The sequence below is a fragment of the Rhincodon typus genome, chromosome 34, assembly GCF_021869965.1.
Source record: "Rhincodon typus isolate 14 chromosome 34, sRhiTyp1.1, whole genome shotgun sequence".
NCBI classification, from domain to species: Eukaryota; Metazoa; Chordata; class Chondrichthyes; order Orectolobiformes; family Rhincodontidae; genus Rhincodon; species Rhincodon typus.
In genome coordinates this window covers 15,330,422-15,348,281 of record NC_063365.1, presented here as the reverse complement: position 1 = coordinate 15,348,281, position 17,860 = coordinate 15,330,422, and the positions used below count along the sequence as shown (strand labels likewise).

General features: G+C 39.4%; 1 protein-coding gene across 1 annotated transcript in view; it reads right to left on the bottom strand.

Moving 5' to 3' along the window:
- Positions 1-17,073, bottom strand: part of cdhr1a (cadherin-related family member 1a) — a 32,789-nt gene extending 15,716 nt beyond the window's left edge. Inside the window, exons 1-10 of the mRNA XM_048616193.1 lie at positions 17,013-17,073; positions 16,311-16,406; positions 12,407-12,552; positions 11,024-11,074; positions 9,585-9,674; positions 9,382-9,468; positions 8,540-8,656; positions 8,304-8,447; positions 5,904-5,982; positions 2,802-2,902 (exon numbers count right to left, since the gene is read on the bottom strand). Of these exons, the coding sequence (XP_048472150.1) occupies positions 2,802-2,902; positions 5,904-5,982; positions 8,304-8,447; positions 8,540-8,656; positions 9,382-9,468; positions 9,585-9,674; positions 11,024-11,074; positions 12,407-12,552; positions 16,311-16,406; positions 17,013-17,073 (972 nt within the window). The remainder of the gene's footprint in view (positions 1-2,801; positions 2,903-5,903; positions 5,983-8,303; positions 8,448-8,539; positions 8,657-9,381; positions 9,469-9,584; positions 9,675-11,023; positions 11,075-12,406; positions 12,553-16,310; positions 16,407-17,012) is intronic.
- Positions 17,074-17,860: the final 787 nt, after the last annotated feature.

Genomic DNA, 17,860 nt, shown 5'->3' with positions numbered 1-17,860 from the left:
CTCAATGAGAATTCAGTCTTTTTTTCCTCTAAAGAAATGTGACACTTGGGAGTCCAAAACCCATATTGTGAAGTTGTGAAAAGAATATAAGGAATCAGAAAAATACATGATTAAGTGAGAAAGCAACAATTTAGTAGATGGAGAATAATATCAGAAAATGTGAACTTGTCCTCTTTGGCAGGAGGAATAGAAAAGCAACATATTATTTCAACAGAAAGAGATTGCAGAACTATGAGATGTAGGGAGATCTGGGAACTTTGGTGCATGAATCACATTAAATTAGTCTGCACAAACAGCATGTGATTAGGCAGGCAAATAGAATATTGTTGTTTATTTCTAGGGGAATAGAATATAAAAGCAAGAATGAAACAAAGAACTGCAAATGATGGAGATCTGAAACAAAGACAGAAAGTGCTGGAGAAACTCAGCAGGTCTGGCAGCATCTGTTGAAAGAGCAGAATTCATGTTTTGAGTCCAGTGACAATTTTGGTCTCCTTAATTACTAAAGGACATAAATGTGTTAGAGGCAGTTCAGAGAAAATTCACTTAACTGATACCTAGAATGAGGGACATTTATCTTTTGAGGCAAGATTGGAGAAGCTAGGCCTGTACCAAGTTTAGAAGAATCGACTGGTGGGCTTATTGAGAAATATAAGGTCCTGAGAGGTCTTGATTGGGTGGGTGTGAACAGGTTGTTTCCCCTGTGGCACAGACTAGAAATAGAGGATGCAATGTAAAAATCAGGGGTCTTCCATTTAAGGTGGAGATGGTGATCGGAACTATCTTCCACAGAGGATAGTGGGGGCAGATTTATTGAATGCTTTTAAGTCGGAGGTAAATTATTGGTAGACCTTTGGAGATGGCTACACGGCTGGGACCACAATCAAATCAGTCATGATCTCACTGAATGGTGGAGGCCAATCAAGGAGCCAAAAAGCCTACTCCTGCTTCTAATTAGTATGTATGTACATTACAAGGCACTGTTCCATTCCCTTAAGTTATAACGTCCCATGGAATTATTTCAAAGAGAAGTGGAGTCTTCCCTGGTGTCCTGGTTAATATTTATCCCTTAGCCAATTTCACAACAATAGATTATTCACTATCAGATTGCTCTTTGTAGGACATTGATGTGTGCAAATTATCTACCCTGTATCTTACGCTATAATCGAAACTGCTGTTTAAAAAGCACTTCATTGTCTAAGATGCTTTGGGACATCCTGAGGCTGTGGAAGGCACCAAATAAATGCAGAGATAACAAGGTGTAGAGCTGGATGAACACAGCAGGCCAAGCAGCATCAGAGGAGCAGGAAGGCTGACGTTTCGGGCCTAGACCCTTCTTCAGAAAATGCAGGTCTTTTTTCCTCAATATCGCTTGATCTTTACTTCCAGCTGAGAGCAGGTGCAGCTGAGCGCTAAGGGGCAGCACAGTGGCACAGTGGTTAGCGCTGCTGCCTCACAGCGCCAGGGACCCGGGTTTGATTCCAGCCTCGGGCAACTGTTTGTGTGGAGTTTGCACGTTCTCCCCGTGTCTGCGTGGGTTTCCTCCAGGTGCTCCAGTTTCCTCCCACAGTCCAAAGATGCGCAGGTTAGATTGACTGGCCATGCTAAATTGCCCATAGTGTTCAGGGATGTGTAGATTAGGTGAGTTACAGGGGGATGGGGATGGGCATGGGTCTGGGTGGGATGCTCTGAGGTTCGGTGTGGACTTGTTGGGCTGAAGGGCCTGCTTCCACACTGTCGGGATTCTATGATTCAATCTTCAATCTTCAGCCAACACTATTCCAGTAAAGCAGAATGAGGGAACGTCTACATTGGAGTTGACTCACTACATTAGCTCCTCTCCCTCTGAGAAAGTCTAACACCTCTGTCTAAAACTTCAGGTGCTGGGGAATCACAGGGATGGTACTTTGTTTTATTGTTCCATGGGACAGCATATTGAATCATCAAAAAATTTTGCATTCTCTTTATCAAGAAGTCAGCCACTGGTATTGCCGAGTTACTTTAGTTTTATTTTTATGCAATTAACACAACTTATATTTTTAATCAACCAGTTTGGACATATTATGCCACACCTCTAGGATAGGTGGACTCAAACTGTATGCCTGGCTCAGAGGTAGGGACATTACCACACCCCACATAAATCCTTCAATTATCCTGTAATCACCTTCCCAACATTTCTTCAAAAATGGACTGTGGTCTGACCACAGACCAAAACATTTTGTTATTTTCTTAAGTTATATTCAAGTTTAATTTCAGAGAACTCAGTGTTAAACCATTATACAACTTCAAGTAGCACAGTTTGAACATTATTAGGCAAATGTTTAATACATTTGTTCGTATCAGTGTATAAATCAGTCATTATTCAGACACACTGTATAGGGAGAACTTGCTGAAAACCATGGGTCCCACATTGAGCAATTCCTGCATCTTTGCCTTTGGTAACTTAAATGATTTGGAGGTGCCAGTGTTGGACTGGGATGGGGAAAGTCAGAAGGCACACAACACCAGGTTATAGCCCAACTGGTTTATTTGAAATAACAAGCTTTCGGAGCACTGCTCCTTTGTCAGGTGAAGTGTCAAATAAACCTGTTGGACTATAACCTGGTGTCATGTGACTTCTAATTTTGTAACTTAAATGGACAGCAGATCCTGTGTTGGATTTGCTCACTCATGCAATCAGCTCGATTATGCCATAATATCTCTAGTTAAAATAGTGGCACAAAATATTTCAAGCACGTTAAGTATTCATACCCTTGTATCTATGACATAGCTGTGGTTATTTCCAGATTTTATTGACACACCTGAATTAGAAGTTTATAAATGTCCTTCTGAAGAAGCTCTGTGGCTTGAAGAAGTGTAATAGCTCCAGTTGTGCTATTAATATCAAAAGATCCATCATTTCCTGTTAATAAATTGAAAGTTATTCATAGATGTGAATAGTATTGAAATCTACTGGTATTTTCCAAGTCCTATTTTGTTGATCTAGTCACACAAATTGAAATTTAATCTGATTGTCTCTTTCATGTGCACCATTCAATCAAGGACACCTCACTTCCAGCAGTAAGTACACTGTTTGCTCCACCTACCGTATGTGCAGGGAGTTGCTTGTTTCAAAATTCTATGCATTTATTTCTCTTTTTCTGACTGGACACTGTGTGAAAGAGGGAAAGATAGTGGGAAGGGAAATAGTGCCCAAACCTTGAGACTGATTGACGATGTGGGGAGCTGATGCAAGTCCCCGATGTGGATGTTCATAGCGATCAAGTGTTTACAATTATTAATTAAGGCCAGGCCCAGATCTCAAGATCACGCCATAGTCCCATGTTACACAATTCTAAGCCCTACAACAGTTAGGTTGTGACAAAACTAAGTTTTACAATTATTTGGCAGTATCATGATGTTTCAAAGTATTCTACAGCCAATGAAGTACTTGGAATGTGTAGTCATTGTTGTATTGTATGAAGTACAGCAGCCAGTTTGTACGCAGTAAGCTGCCACAAATAGCAATGTAATAACAACCGGGTATTCGGTTTTTGTGATGCTGACTGAGGGATAAAGCTTTCATGGGAACCATGGGATTGTTTCCATTCAACTAAACAGGCTATCATGGACTTAGCTCAACATCTTGCCTATCACTCCCAACAAAAGTACTAGACCATAGGGCTGTTCTCTTGTTAGAGAAAGGTGACTGATGCTGGTTTAATCAAAGGATTACCATGCCTCAGGCAAGGGGAAGAGGTTGAGAAGGGGAATCCTTTACAGTAGCCTCAGCCAGTGCAGGAATTGAACCCGTGCTGTTAGCATCAGAATACACTGCAAACCAACTGTCCAACCAATGAGCTAACTGAATCTGCAGTTCCATTAATACCATTCTCCCTCAATACTGCATCAGCCTTGGGTTTTATTCTCAAGCCCTGGAATGGGACTTGAACCCAGCACCTTGTGAAATGAGGCAAAGAGTGTGACTAATTGAGCTCGTACTTCAAAGCTAAAGGGTCAGATACAAAATATGGAAGCAGGGATGGAAGAAAGAATGATCAGTGACATCAGAAAGAGAAAAGAAGAAGAAAAATATATTTCTTTCACACATTGCATTGGACGTTGAGTGCTAGTCACAATTTCATGGGAATGTATGTAATGACTGTTGTTTTTATTGCTCCATAATACTGCTGTGAAATGATGAAATCAGAGCTTCATGCATCTATTAAACACTTGCTGAACTATCAATACTACATTCTCTACTTAAATGATGCCTTGTATCTCATAAAATAACTTCACTATTCACCAGCTCAAGACCTCCTCTGAGGCAGCTCCAGTCTAATCTGGTACCAATTAAAAAAAAAACAGAATCTTGCTTGTTTGTAAGGCTAAATGAAAGTCAGATTTCAAAACCAATAACATCACAACTATAATGAGTAGAATGCCAGCCAATGCACAGTTCATTACTAAGATTCCATCAGCAGCCTAAGCATATGGTTTCAATGGCCACTTACATCAGCATCATAGAGCATTAGTTGGCTCTTTATAAGAGTCAATGCAGCAATGACAATTTTCTGGAGCGGAACAATGAGCTGGGAGCACAACAACAAGATACAGAGCTAATACAATAATCATAATTCTTCAACATATTATGCCTATTTCACTGAATTCATCGCTAAAATGTAGATTTGGGTTCCTGCTAATTTTGAAAATTCTCAGCTTGGTATCACTGCAGAACTTGCTGCTGAGACTTAGGAATTATATATCAGCAAGCAAAAAGCACACCGAACAGCCCTTTTCAAATACCCAAGTCTCATGAAGTTCAAACAAGGTAAATGAGCAATTTTAAAGAATGCCAACAAGACTGGGCTATCTGGGTTTGAACATCCAGATTTCTCAAGCTTGGGGCTCTATAGGCCCACACAGTGTGCAGTCAAACATCTGTTACAGATCACTTTGATCTGTAATCTTAATATTGAAAGGGTTGAGCCAGTTCCAATTAGTTAAGGGTTAAATTTTCAGTTATATTGTAATGGTAAATGGGAACCACAGATGTATGAAGGCCGGCTAGAAATATAAGAGCTGCATGGGAGGCAATGGCCTAGTGGTATTGTCACTGGACTGTTAATCCAGAGACCCAGACAATGTTCTGGGCACCCAGGTTCGAATCCCGCCACAGCAGATGGTGGAATTTGAATTCAATAAAAATATCTTGAATTAAGAATCTAGTGATGACCATGAATTCAATGTCAATTGTCAGGAAAAAACCTGTCTGGTTCACTAATGCCCTTTACGGAAGGAAACTGCCATTCTTACCTGGTCTGGCCTACACGTGACTCCAGACCCACAGCAATGTGGTTGACTCTGAACTGCCCTCTGGGCAATAAATGCTGCCTGGCCAGTGACGCCCTCAGCCCGTGAATGAATAAAGGAAAAAAAAAAAGTAACAGCAATAATAGAGCTGGCCTTTGGTGAAACAGAGACAATGCCTCTGAAAAGATAAAGTCAAAATAGTCTTACCAGAGAGAAATGACAGGCGGTGGTTTAACCTAAGGGTCACCACACCTCAGGCACAGGGAGAAGGTTGAGGAGAATCCAAGATGTTCACCTCAGCTGGCATGGAAATTGAACCTACACTGTTGGCAGCACTTTGCATCACAAGCCAGCTGTCCAGCCAACTGAGCCTACTGATTTCCCCTAAATGGCTGCAAAGCTGTGAGAAAACACAGGTAATATAAGATGCCTGTACAGTGAAGTGTGGAAATGGTAATGTGGATGTTGTAATGGTTTACATAGAGACTGGAAGCGTATTTTACATTTCACAGTGATAAGACTGCACTCCTTGCATGTGCATGAAACGGACAATCATTAGCCTGATTCCTGAAGTCTTCTATTAATTTACTGAATTTTATGATAATACTTACCATGTGCAATAGTGTAATGGATTAGATTGGGGTTCCCACGGTCTCCGTCATAGGCGATCACATTAAATATTTCTGAACCCTAAAAGAAAGTTAAAATGACTGGTCTGTATAAAACTGAAAAATATTTTTTGGTTTACATTATTGATGTGTGGTTTTTTTTTCTGCAAACTTTGATTATTTTCTTCAATTTAGTTCTGCTATGGACCAGACCAAACTCCTCAAAACATTCATAGAACATAGAACATAGAACATTACAGCGCAATACAGGCCCTTCTGCCCTCGATGTTGCGCCGACCTGCAAAACTAATCTGAAGCCCATCTAACCTAAATTATTCCATTATCATCCATATGTTTATCCAATGACCATTTAAATGCCCTTAAAGTTGGCGAGTCTACTACTTTTGCAGGCAGGGCATTCCAAAGATAGCCTAAACCCTAACTTTTTCTTAAGTTCAATGTAAATGTAAGATGTTGCATTTCAGATGCAATTCGCTTCGTCAAACTACCGGATTTAAAGCAAAACACACTTTATTCATCTGTTATAGTTAAATCCAACCAAAGAAAGAAGAAATTAGAATAACTTAATTTTGTTGGAAAAACTTAACAGAATAGTAGATACAGTGACTATTAGTAATTAACTATTCCAATATAGTAACATCCCATAGCACACCCTTGACAACAGACAAATTCAGAAAACAGATTGTCTCACATGCAACGGTAGCAGGAAGAGAACCCCAGCTTTTGGTTGTAGCCAAGGGAGGGAAAAAATATCTTACACTTCTTCAAATCTCCAACAGCAATTGCTGAAAGCTGAAACTAAAAATCCTGGTTCTGTGGGAGCTTGATCACACCCATTCAGGCTGCTTCTATTGTTCCAACTTTTAAAAAAGAACTCAAGGCCTCACAAGCTGTTTACTCTAGTAGTTCTTGTAGACTGCTCGACACCTCTGCCTTAAAACCTTTTTTCAAAAAAAACCAGGACAAAATACACCTCTTAAAGCCACAGTATTGTTAAGCTCCTGTTCACTTCTGGCCCACTTGTGACATCTTTTGCGTGTCAGTAAAAATCTCCCATTTAGAGCCTTCACAGGAAATGCAATTCTCCTTTTGGCACCTCTTAACAATGACACACTCACAGGTACAAGAGTATATTCTTCCTCCATACACTTCAGTGTATTCTCCTTCAGGTATTATCTAATCATATTTCAGTGTATTCTCCTACGTGCATTCTCCAACAATTCTTCAAACCACTTTAACTCTAACAATGGCATCATCCTAAGTGCCAATCTTTTCAAAATTTGTGACTTTTCCCGACTTCAAATGTCTTACCAAGCACAACAAGCGAACTCTAGGAGTTCTTGGAGTTAAGCTACTTAAAACAGCACCATGTTTGATTTGCCAGTTTTCTGATCTGCTGCTTAACCAAAGCAATCGTGTGAATGCTAGCCCCAGCTCGAGAGTGGCTATTGTAACACTGGTGAAAAGGTTCTCTGTTCAAGTCCCACCTTAGGGGCTTACATACAGAATCTAAGCTGACACCTCAATATAGTCCAGATGGTTTGTTAGCTTTTGTTTTAGATGTTAATCCAAAATCTGTCCACTATACAGGGGCTACATCTGAAAGTGAAAGACTAATTCAAGAAAAATTGATAAGGTGTAGCAATAATAACAATCTTCTTTTGGGATACATATATACAATTGTACTAATATTATAGCATGTAAAACTACAATTCAGCTGCAATAGTGCTGTAACATGAAGGAATTCTATTTAAGGGTGTTTGAAACTGTGTGAAAATGTTAAAAGTGGCTACAGCAGTTGTCAGAAAAAGTTTGATATATGTGTTACTTCAAGTGTTAATTTCTAACAAACAAATGTTTGAATAAATAGTGGTTATTTATTACCGCTATCTTGATTATTCATTTTAAATTTCATTTCTGTTCGCTTTTTGCCTTTTGCCAGCCTCTGAGAATGGAGTGAATGATGCTTGTGCTGACTCATGGAGAATGTGTCGAAACAAGAGGATGGAGCCAATCAGCTCTCATACATTATCCCACCACTCGATCAGACCACAGCAAACTTGTGACTTGACTCTATCTAACCATGTTGATTAATGCCGTCGCCAAACAAGTATCATCTATTTGTATTTTTTACACATTTACTTGTCCTAGCTTCAACTTTTTTGGGGGGAAGAAGAGAATTTCAGATTTATCACTAATTGCTCAAGTCATAAAAGTAGTTATTGGTAAATTCTTCTCACTTGCTCTTCATCTGAAACTGATCATTGTTTTGCACTTTGGCTTTGAATTCTTTACATGAGCCATCTCAACTCACATCCGACTGCCAAATGTACAGATAATCACTCACAGTAATGAATGAGTACTTGACAGATTACTACTCACAGGTTCGGTATCTTCATATACAAATCCAAAATACGGTGTGCCAGAAAACATGGGAGGAGTGTCCTGAATATCCAAAACATTGATCGTTACAGTGGTTGAGGAAGAGCAAATTCGATGCTTTCCCCTCAACTTTCCACCTCCGTCCTAAGATAAAAGTGAAACCAAATTTTCATTTCTTCTGGACATAAGCTTTCTCAAGATGTCCCTCCAACCTGACTCCCACTATGTCAGTTTACCTTGGCTGTGACAGTAACAAAGTGGCCTGTGGACCTCTCAAAATCCAAATTTACGCTTGATTTTAGGCGAAGGACCCCACTGTATCGGTCTATCGAAAACTTGTTCTTACGCGTATTCTGGAAGAGAATGCGCAGAAGGAGCATCAAGTCAGTGATGGAAAATAACTAAGAGAATCTAAACAGTGAAAAACTATTAGCAAGAATTCATTTTCTGCAAAAAATAAAGACAAGGCTCCAGTTTAAAATCCACTATTCATATTTTTTAAAATTGTACATAAACAAAGGGGCAATTTTAAAGCTTCCATTTAATGTAACATGAATAATATCTGGCTGGACATCTCCTATTCACCTCGACTAAGTTTACTTTTCAACGAGGTCAACAGAAGTCATCGGTGATCTCAACTTTTCATTGTTAGCAGAAGTTAAAATAACTTGCAACATCTTCCAGTGACTGGTATGTGGAAAGTGATTCATCAATAACCCAAAACCTTGGAGCCCTTCAGGAAATTCCAAATCAACCACTCAGGTATTTCTCATGTTCCACAATTACCAAAGTGTTTTCCTTACATGTGTTTAGATGTTTTTCTGTTTCCTGCTGAATTCCATTGTTTACACGGTCTAGATGGATACTCTGCCCTTTGGAATTCTCACAATTATTGATAGTGGTGTCAAGTTACATTATTGTAACTTCAGAAACAGAAACATGATCTCTTTTGCTCTATTCTGTTAAATTGTGGTGTTTATGTGTAAAAAAGAGTCACATTCCCTCCTTGATTTCTTGTGTACAGAGTGAAAGCAGTTTCATAACAACAATAAATAATACTGCATTAGAGAACAAATACCTGCAGAAAATAAGTGACGCTGCCTCCAGATCCAGTGTCTTTGTCCACTGCATACACCTTGAATATGCTGGTCCCTGAAGGGGTGTCCTAGCACACCGCAATCCAAGAAAACACATTAGTCAACAGAAGCTTTGGATTGAATATTTGTCAGTCACCAATTAATTAATTAATTTAATAAGAGACCGTTCTTAAAAGAAATTTACCTCAGGGACATTAATGATATAAGGTGTATTAATGAACACTGGGCACTCATCATTGGCATCTGTTACAAGTATTTGAACCTTCTCGACAACCTGTAAACACAAAGGGTTCTCCATCTATCGTTTTTCACTGAAAGAAGATTTTGCAGATCTGTACACATGCAACCCAATCAATCCTTTAGAATCACAGAAAAAAAAAGCATAATGTGCATTTTATACCTAATAGCAACAATTGGATGTAAGTATCTTCCTTTGAGAATAATTCTGACAAAAAAATCTCCCTAAGCAGTGATAAACGCTGAAATTAAATGCCCATCCTGGATGTGTCTGAGTGGTTGGGCTCTGTGAAATAACACTATGTTACGTGAATAACATTGTTTCTGAAACAGGTATTTCAAAATGAAAGAGAATTGTACCACAAAAGTAATGATCAAATCAGCTCATGAACTAAATGCATTCAAACTATTTTGCTAACCCAAGGTTTAGTGCTGGCTTACTGTAACTATGATCTTTCACATAAGTTATAATGAAGCACAAAATTGCTCCTAACTAATTTTAAATTCCACAAATCACAAAGACCTCTGCCCAAAGTCACATCATTAAGAAAATAAAAGTATCACCAGTGAGATGTTGAAATACTTTCATCTTTGCAGAGGATAGTGCAAGCTTTAGTTCAAAATGATTGCTGACTTGTCTTTTGTTTACTTCAGTTGGTGCTTTGAGGGTTTTATCCTCTTCTCATGTTCAGGTATATATCATCCATCTGTGCAAACTAGGAAGATTAGAATCTCAAAACCTAGCACTGGAAAAGCCTCTGATGAGATTATTGCTACCTTGTATTTAATTCAGGCTGCTGTGTTTCAAGACATACAAGTGGATGACAGAAATTGTTTATCTACTAACTACTGTTTTAGCTTTCCCTCACTCCCACCCCAACTGTTTCATGACAATTTCCAGCAATGTCCACTTCCCAATGCCCACATCACATTTTTAAGCCTCACTCTTACTGTAAAACAGAAGCATGATGTCCTAGCATTCTGTGGCTTTCCTATGAGTGAAAAGCAATAGGACAGTGGCTGCCAAACTAGGGATATGGTATAAAGCATGTATGTTGAGTGCAGGCATCAAGTTGGAGACACAGTTTCTGATGGCTATTGAGTTTGGGGAGGAGGAATTCGAACAATCACAAACACAATGAGCAGAATATTAAATGAAGAAATGCAAAGCACTGGGATCTGATTAAATAAATTTGTGGCCTTCATTTCGCTGAGTGTTAGTTAGATAAAGAAACCTGTTGACAATTGCTTTTGGTAATATTTCAATAGATGGGCAATATATCTGCAGCATTTAAAGTACTCATTGAAAAATTTATTTTACTTGTTGCACGGATGATGCCTTGGACTTTAAGTATGTGGTACTTTGCAATGTGTAAAAAGTCTTACTTTATTCACACTGTCAGAAATACCGACAAGTACTTCAATCTCATCTTCTTTCTGCAAAACAAAAACAACATATTCAATATTCCTGAATAGGAAAAATATGGCCAACATTACAAAAGTGTCCTGTTAGCTTGGAATTTCAACCATTATAACCATACTTTGAGAAATTTCTTCCTTGATCTGAAAATCTAGATATGTCCTGATTCAATAGTCAATGGGCAATCAATGGGCATGAGTTAATCTGATATCCTGATTCTCCATGCTCCCTTTCAGGGATAGTCTATTTACTCTCTACAGGACAAATTCAGAGAAGGTGGTGCCATTGTTAGTTGGAGTTTGAGGCTGTAAACACGGTCACTCTGTTTATCTGACTCAGGTTCTCATCCAGTGAGGCTCTATTCTGGAAGTATGAAATTTACCCTTATTATCAATTTAGAATGAATTAATTTGGATGAGTTATGATAAGTGTATAAAAAGGAACAAGGGAAAGCATGAGCCATACAGTCATAAAGTAACTTGGCACAGAAACAGACCGTTCGGTCCAACTCATCCTCGCTGACCAGATATCATAGAATCATAGAGATGTACAGCATGGAACCAAACCCTTCATTCCAACTCGGCCATGCCAACCAGATAACCTAAATTAAGCTAGTCCCATTTGGCCCAAAGCCCTCTAAACCCTTTCTATTTATGTACCTATCCAGATGCCTTTTAAATGTTGTAATTGTACCTGCCTTCACCATTTCCTCTGTCAGCTCATTCCATATACCCTCTGCTGTAAACGTTGCCCCTTAGGTCGCTTTTATATCTTTCCCCATCTTAAACCTATGCCCTCTAGATTTGGACTCCCCTACCCTGGGAAAAAAACCTTGGCTATTCACCCTATGCATGCCCCTCATGATTTTATCACCCTCCAGCCTATTCAACTTCTCCAAACCCTCCAATCCTGGCAACATCCTTGTAAATCTTTTCTGCACCCGTTCAAGTTTAACAACATCTTTCCTATAGCAGGGGTACCAGAACCGAATGCAGTATTCTAAAAGTGGCCTCACCAATGTTCTTTACATGACGTCCCAACCCCTACACTCAATGCACAATGAAGGCAAGCATGCCAAATGTCTTCTTCACCACTCTGTCTACCTGTGACTCCAGTTTCAAGGAGCTATGTATCTGCATCCCAAGGTCTCCTTGTTCGAGGGAAATGACAGGCAGATGGGATTCATGTAGGACATGTTGAAAAGCTGATACTAGCACAGGAGCGATGGGCTGAATACCTTTGTCCTAGTTTGTAATTTCTACAATTCAGTAATTCTATAATAATGATCAGCTCCCACCATCATTGAAACAACAAATATAATAGTAAAAGAGAACAGCAAAGAGCTTTACCTCTCTGTCCAGCTCCTCCAGCAAAGTGACATTTCCTGTTTGAGGTTCCACTGCAAAATAGTGTTTTGTTCCAGGTTCAAAGGTCATGTCATAAGTGACTGAATTTCCCTCTGGATCTGTGCCATTTAAAGTGTACAGATGTGATCCTACACAAAAGTTAAAAATTTAGAGTTTATACCAACAAAACAAATTTTTTCATATCAACATACAACCGGGGTCTGTTAATTCAATTATGTTTTAGTTCTTCTGTTTAACATGTGTAACATGCACCTAAAGGGATCAGATGCATTACAGATTTTTCTTTGTTCACGGAATATGGGTATTGTTAGCTCAACCAACATTTACTGCCCATCCTTAAATGTCCTTGAGAAGTGCTTCAAGGCTGTTATGAGGGATAAGTAGGCCCTAGCAAAGCCTAAGATGAGTGTTAGTTTGCAGTTTATTGCAGAGCATGTGCCATTTGCTAGCAATGCTGATAACCCCACCCATTACTTTGCTGATGATCAAACGGTATTATTGGCAGGGTTGGAATTCTCCTTGGTTTTGTGGACAGAACATATCTAGGCAATTTTCTACATTGCCAGTAGACGCCTGTGTTTTTGCTGTCCTGGAACAATGAGGAAACAATAACAATACACCAAAAATAAAGCCGTTGACTCATCAGCCTTTAAGCACTTTGAAAAAAATACTTAGAAGGTGACATGAGGCAAACATATCAGTTGCTGAATGGACCATGTAATGTTACATTCATAGCTCTAAGCCACGTTATTGTTTCACAGATTTCCATGGAGTCCGATACTATATTTAAACAAAATGCTCTGTAAAACAAAACAACTGTGGAGCATGCAAATTTGAATACAGCATCGTCCACCATCTGAAGAAAATACCAGCCAGGACAGAAATGGAGACATGCCTTTTTATTTTGCTGTCATATTTGTCATATCAATGGTGGGGGACACTGATTGCTATTATAGAATTAACAAATAGTAGAAATTGCAATTTAAAAAGAGGATACCCAGCCCATCGCCCCTGTGCTAGTACCAGCTTTTCAATTGAGTTCTACTTGCATCTCATTTGGCTATTCTTTCCCATAAACACCCCTATGGTCTTTTGTTGAGGGCCTTAATTAGTTTGAAGAAGGAAGACAAAGCGAGTTTCTGACATACACTGAGGGAATAATAGAAATGATGCTTCACAAAGGGCTCACTACCATTAAATATCATGATTTCATTGCTCAGTCATTTTACAATTCCGGATTCATGAGGCCAACAAAGTAATGAAAGATATATCCTGAACATGAACTGGTGACTGAATAACTTATTTCATTGCACGGTGAGAGGCAAGCTATCAGTGGTAAAGAGCCAGAAATGAGGCAAGGTGAAATGTTTTTTGCAGTGAGTTACACTAACTGAAAATTTGGTGGAAGTAACTTGCAAAAAGGAATTGGATAAATACTTGAATGGGAAATATTCACAGAGTTATTGGGAAGGAAATGTGAATTTCTTGGGACAGAAACAATTCAATGCTCAGCCACAAACATTTAGAAATAGAACTCTACATGAGCGGTTAAACATGAATCTTATATTATCTCTTCAGAGCAGACTTCCTTTGTTGGTACATGTGCACGATAGCCTCAAGTGGACAAATTGCACAACACAAATTTCAATACATTGTAAGAGCAAGGGAGTAGGATGAGTTGATTGGTTCTTTCAAACAGCCAGTCCAAGCGTAAGGGCTGAGTGGCCTCTTTATGTGTTCTACTATAAAATGACTCAAAGATTTGATGTGGGATAGAAAAATCTACTGCTGAGTTGGACATTGTAATACACCAAAACAGCATTTTCCAAAGCCACTCTATGATATAGATAAAGATACAACAAGGACAGCAGATGGAATTAAATAGCAAAACCCTTGTTCCCATTCAAGCTCCATACCATCTTGACTTGAAACAATATTGCCATTCCTGCACTGCTATTGGATCAAAATGAGTTGTTGACTTGCTCGCCGAGCTGGCTTGTTTTTGTGCAGACGTTTTGTCACCATGCTAGGTGACATCATCAGTGGAGCCTCTGATGAAGTGGTATTATTTTACTCTGCTTGGAATTTATACTGTCTGGTCCGTTATGGTGAGTACTGTCATTTCCAGTTTTGATCTGTATGGGTTTGTAAATGGAGTCCAATTCTATATGTTTGTTCACTGAAGTATAGGTGGAGAACTATGCCTCTAGGAATTCCTGTGCATGTCTATGTTTGGCTTGGGCTATTATAGTCACCTTGTCCCAGTTAAACTGATGGCCTTCATTGTCTGAATGTGCCGATATTAAGGAGAGTTAATCTAGTCTCATTTGACAGCATTTGGCCTATATCCCTCAGAACTCTTCCTATTCATATACCCATCCAGATGCCTTTTAAATGTTGTAATTGTACCAGCCTCCATTATTTCCTCTGGCAGCTCATTGCATACACATATCACCCTCTGCATGAAAATGTTGCCCCTAAGGTCTCTTTTATATCTTTCCCATCTCACCTTAAACCTATGCCTCCAGTTTTGGACTCCCCCATCCTGGGAAAAAGATCTTGGCTATCCACCCTATGCATGCCCCTGACGCTCCAGGGAAAATAGCCCCAGCCTATTCAACTTCTCCAAACCCTCTAACACCGGCAACACTCTTGTAAACCTTTCCTGCACCCTTTCAAGTTTAACAACATCATTCCAATAGCAGGGATACCAGAATTGAACACAACATTCCAAAAGTGGCCTCACCAATATTCTGTACAGTTGCAACATGACATCCCATCATAGAATTCCTACAGTGTGGAAACAGGCCATTCAGTCCAACAAGTCCACACCACCCCTCTGAACAGCATCCCACCCAGACCCATTCCCCTAGTCCAACCCACCTAACCTAAACATCCCTGGGCACTATGGGCAATTTAGCATGGCCAATCCACCTACCCTGCACATCTTTAGACTGTGGGAGGAAACTGGAGCACCCAGTGGAAACCCACGCAGACACAGGGAGAACGTGCAAACTCCACACAGACAGTTGCCTGAAGCTGGGATCGATCCCTGGCGCTGTGAGGCAGCACTGCTAACCACTGAGCCACCGTGCCGGGCCAACTACTATACCCAATGTACTGACCAATGATGGTAACTGTACCAAATGCCTTCTTCACTATACTGTCTACTTACTAACCATTTCTCCTACATTTATATACAAATCATTTATATTCTCTGCAGTTCAGAAGAATGAGAGGCTCCCTCATAGAAACTTACAAAATTCTCAAGGGGATAGACAGAGTAGATGCAGAAAGAACTTTTCGCCTTAGCGTAGAGTCTGGAATGAGGAGACAGTGCCTCAGAATGAAAGACAAATCATTGAGGAAGAGTGCCTTCTTCAGAGGATGATGAATGTTTAGCCCTTCTCTCCCCACAGGACTGTGGAATTTTAGTCGTCAAGTAAGCTCAAGACAATGATTGATAGATTTCAAGTACCTAATAACATCAAAAGATATGGGAATAGTGCAGGAAATGATCAGCCATGATCTAGAATGGCAGACTGGCCTGAAGGAACTGAATGGCATATTCCTGCTCCTGGTGTTGCAATGCAGAGACAGTATGGGCTGATACGCTTCACAGTTACTGGCTAAGTGCAAATCTGGCAGCGTCTATGAGTGTGAATGACATTCCCAGATGGAACCTGTTGTAGTCAGCAGTTATTATCAGAGAATTCGGCACAGGGAACTCATTCCTGATTTCTCAAGATCTGTTGTAATAACCTGAAAACTGGGGGCATCATGAATTATGAATCCCACATATCACACTCGTTAATGAGACTACATATTTGGAACAAGCTTTGCAAAAGTTACCTTTGAGTATCAAAGAGTTATCTCAAACACATACCTATAGGTGTATCTTCAGGAATGCTCAACATAGCCATGTTCCCATTGGTGCTGTTTGGTGCATTGTCATAGAAGTAAGGAGCGTAATCTGCTTGAACTAAGAGGAAAATGAAAGTCTGTGTCGGGTTGTCCAAAACTTAGAAATCATCAAATGTGTTAGGCTACAGCAAAATCTGCTTATTCAAAACGATAATTCTAAATTATTTATAAATACCGTACCAAAACCTAATGGTTCATGGATTTTATTCAAAAGCAAACATGGTCAATATGGGAGCAGTTTCATGTCTCTGTATGGAAGCGTTAGCTAATTGGGTCAATTTAATCACAAATAAAACTATGAAAATAATGGCAGAATTTATCACATTGAATAGTTCTGATAGTACTTACTGACTGAAATGGGGAACAGAGACACATAGTAAGGAAACAATAGGGTTGGTAAAACATCACAAGTTTGACAATGGTCAGATAACAACAAATAGGATTATGAAATGTCTACTAAAGTCACCAAACTAGTTACCAAAAGCTAAAATACATTAAATTATTCACTCAAAGAAATTGATGCTATTATTTGAAATGAGTATTTGGATGATACAGTATCCGACGTACGTGAGAATTACACTGAGGATTATTGAGGATTACACAGTTTTGATCATTCTATTCAGACCTTATTTTTAATATATATAACCAGATAAGATTTACTTACGTAAGGAGATATATGTCACAGCGAGAAAAATGGCTTCCTGGCATATTTCTACATACTTCATTATAGCACAATAACGGAGTTGATTTTTCTGAAGTAAATATTAATGTTATTCCAGAGGGAGCATTGTGATGACCAGTGGACAACGCCTGGGGCTGGACAGAGGAACCAACAGCCGCTAAGATTTTAATCCGATGACTCATTGCCTTCAAGCAGAGTTGAAGCAGCTTTCTCGGATAAATCCTTCAGCGAACTGACAGCAAGCTTAATTCTACCATTTACATGATTGGGAATTTATGTCCCTTCCTAAAACAAACTCAGCAAAAATTCTCGGGGTGATCGTTATTTTTATTCATTTGTGCAATCACTGCTGGACCTACATTTCTTGCATATCCCTGATTTCCCCTTCAAATGAGTGGCTTGTTCAACCACTTGAGAGGGCAGTCAGAGTCAACCACATTGCTGTGTGTCTGGAGTCACATGTAGGCCAGACCAGGCAAGGACAGCAGATTTGCTTCCCTAAAGGACATTAGTGAACTGGGATGGTTTTTATGACAATTGACAATGGTTAAATGCTTGCCATTAGGCTAGCTTTTAATTTTCTTTTGTTCGTAATTGAATTCCAATTGCACTATCTGCTGTGGTGGCATTCAAACCGTGGTCCCCAGAGCATTATCTTGGCTCTCTGGATCTCAGTAACATTGTCTGTCTTGTTAAGAGCACTGCTAGATTTTTGTGAGCTATTCTTATATTGAACAATCCAAAATGATCACAGATGAATGTGACTAATAGCAGAAATATTTCTCACGTGAGGAATAGGTTTCTGCATCATGTCCCTTTTATTTTTTGAC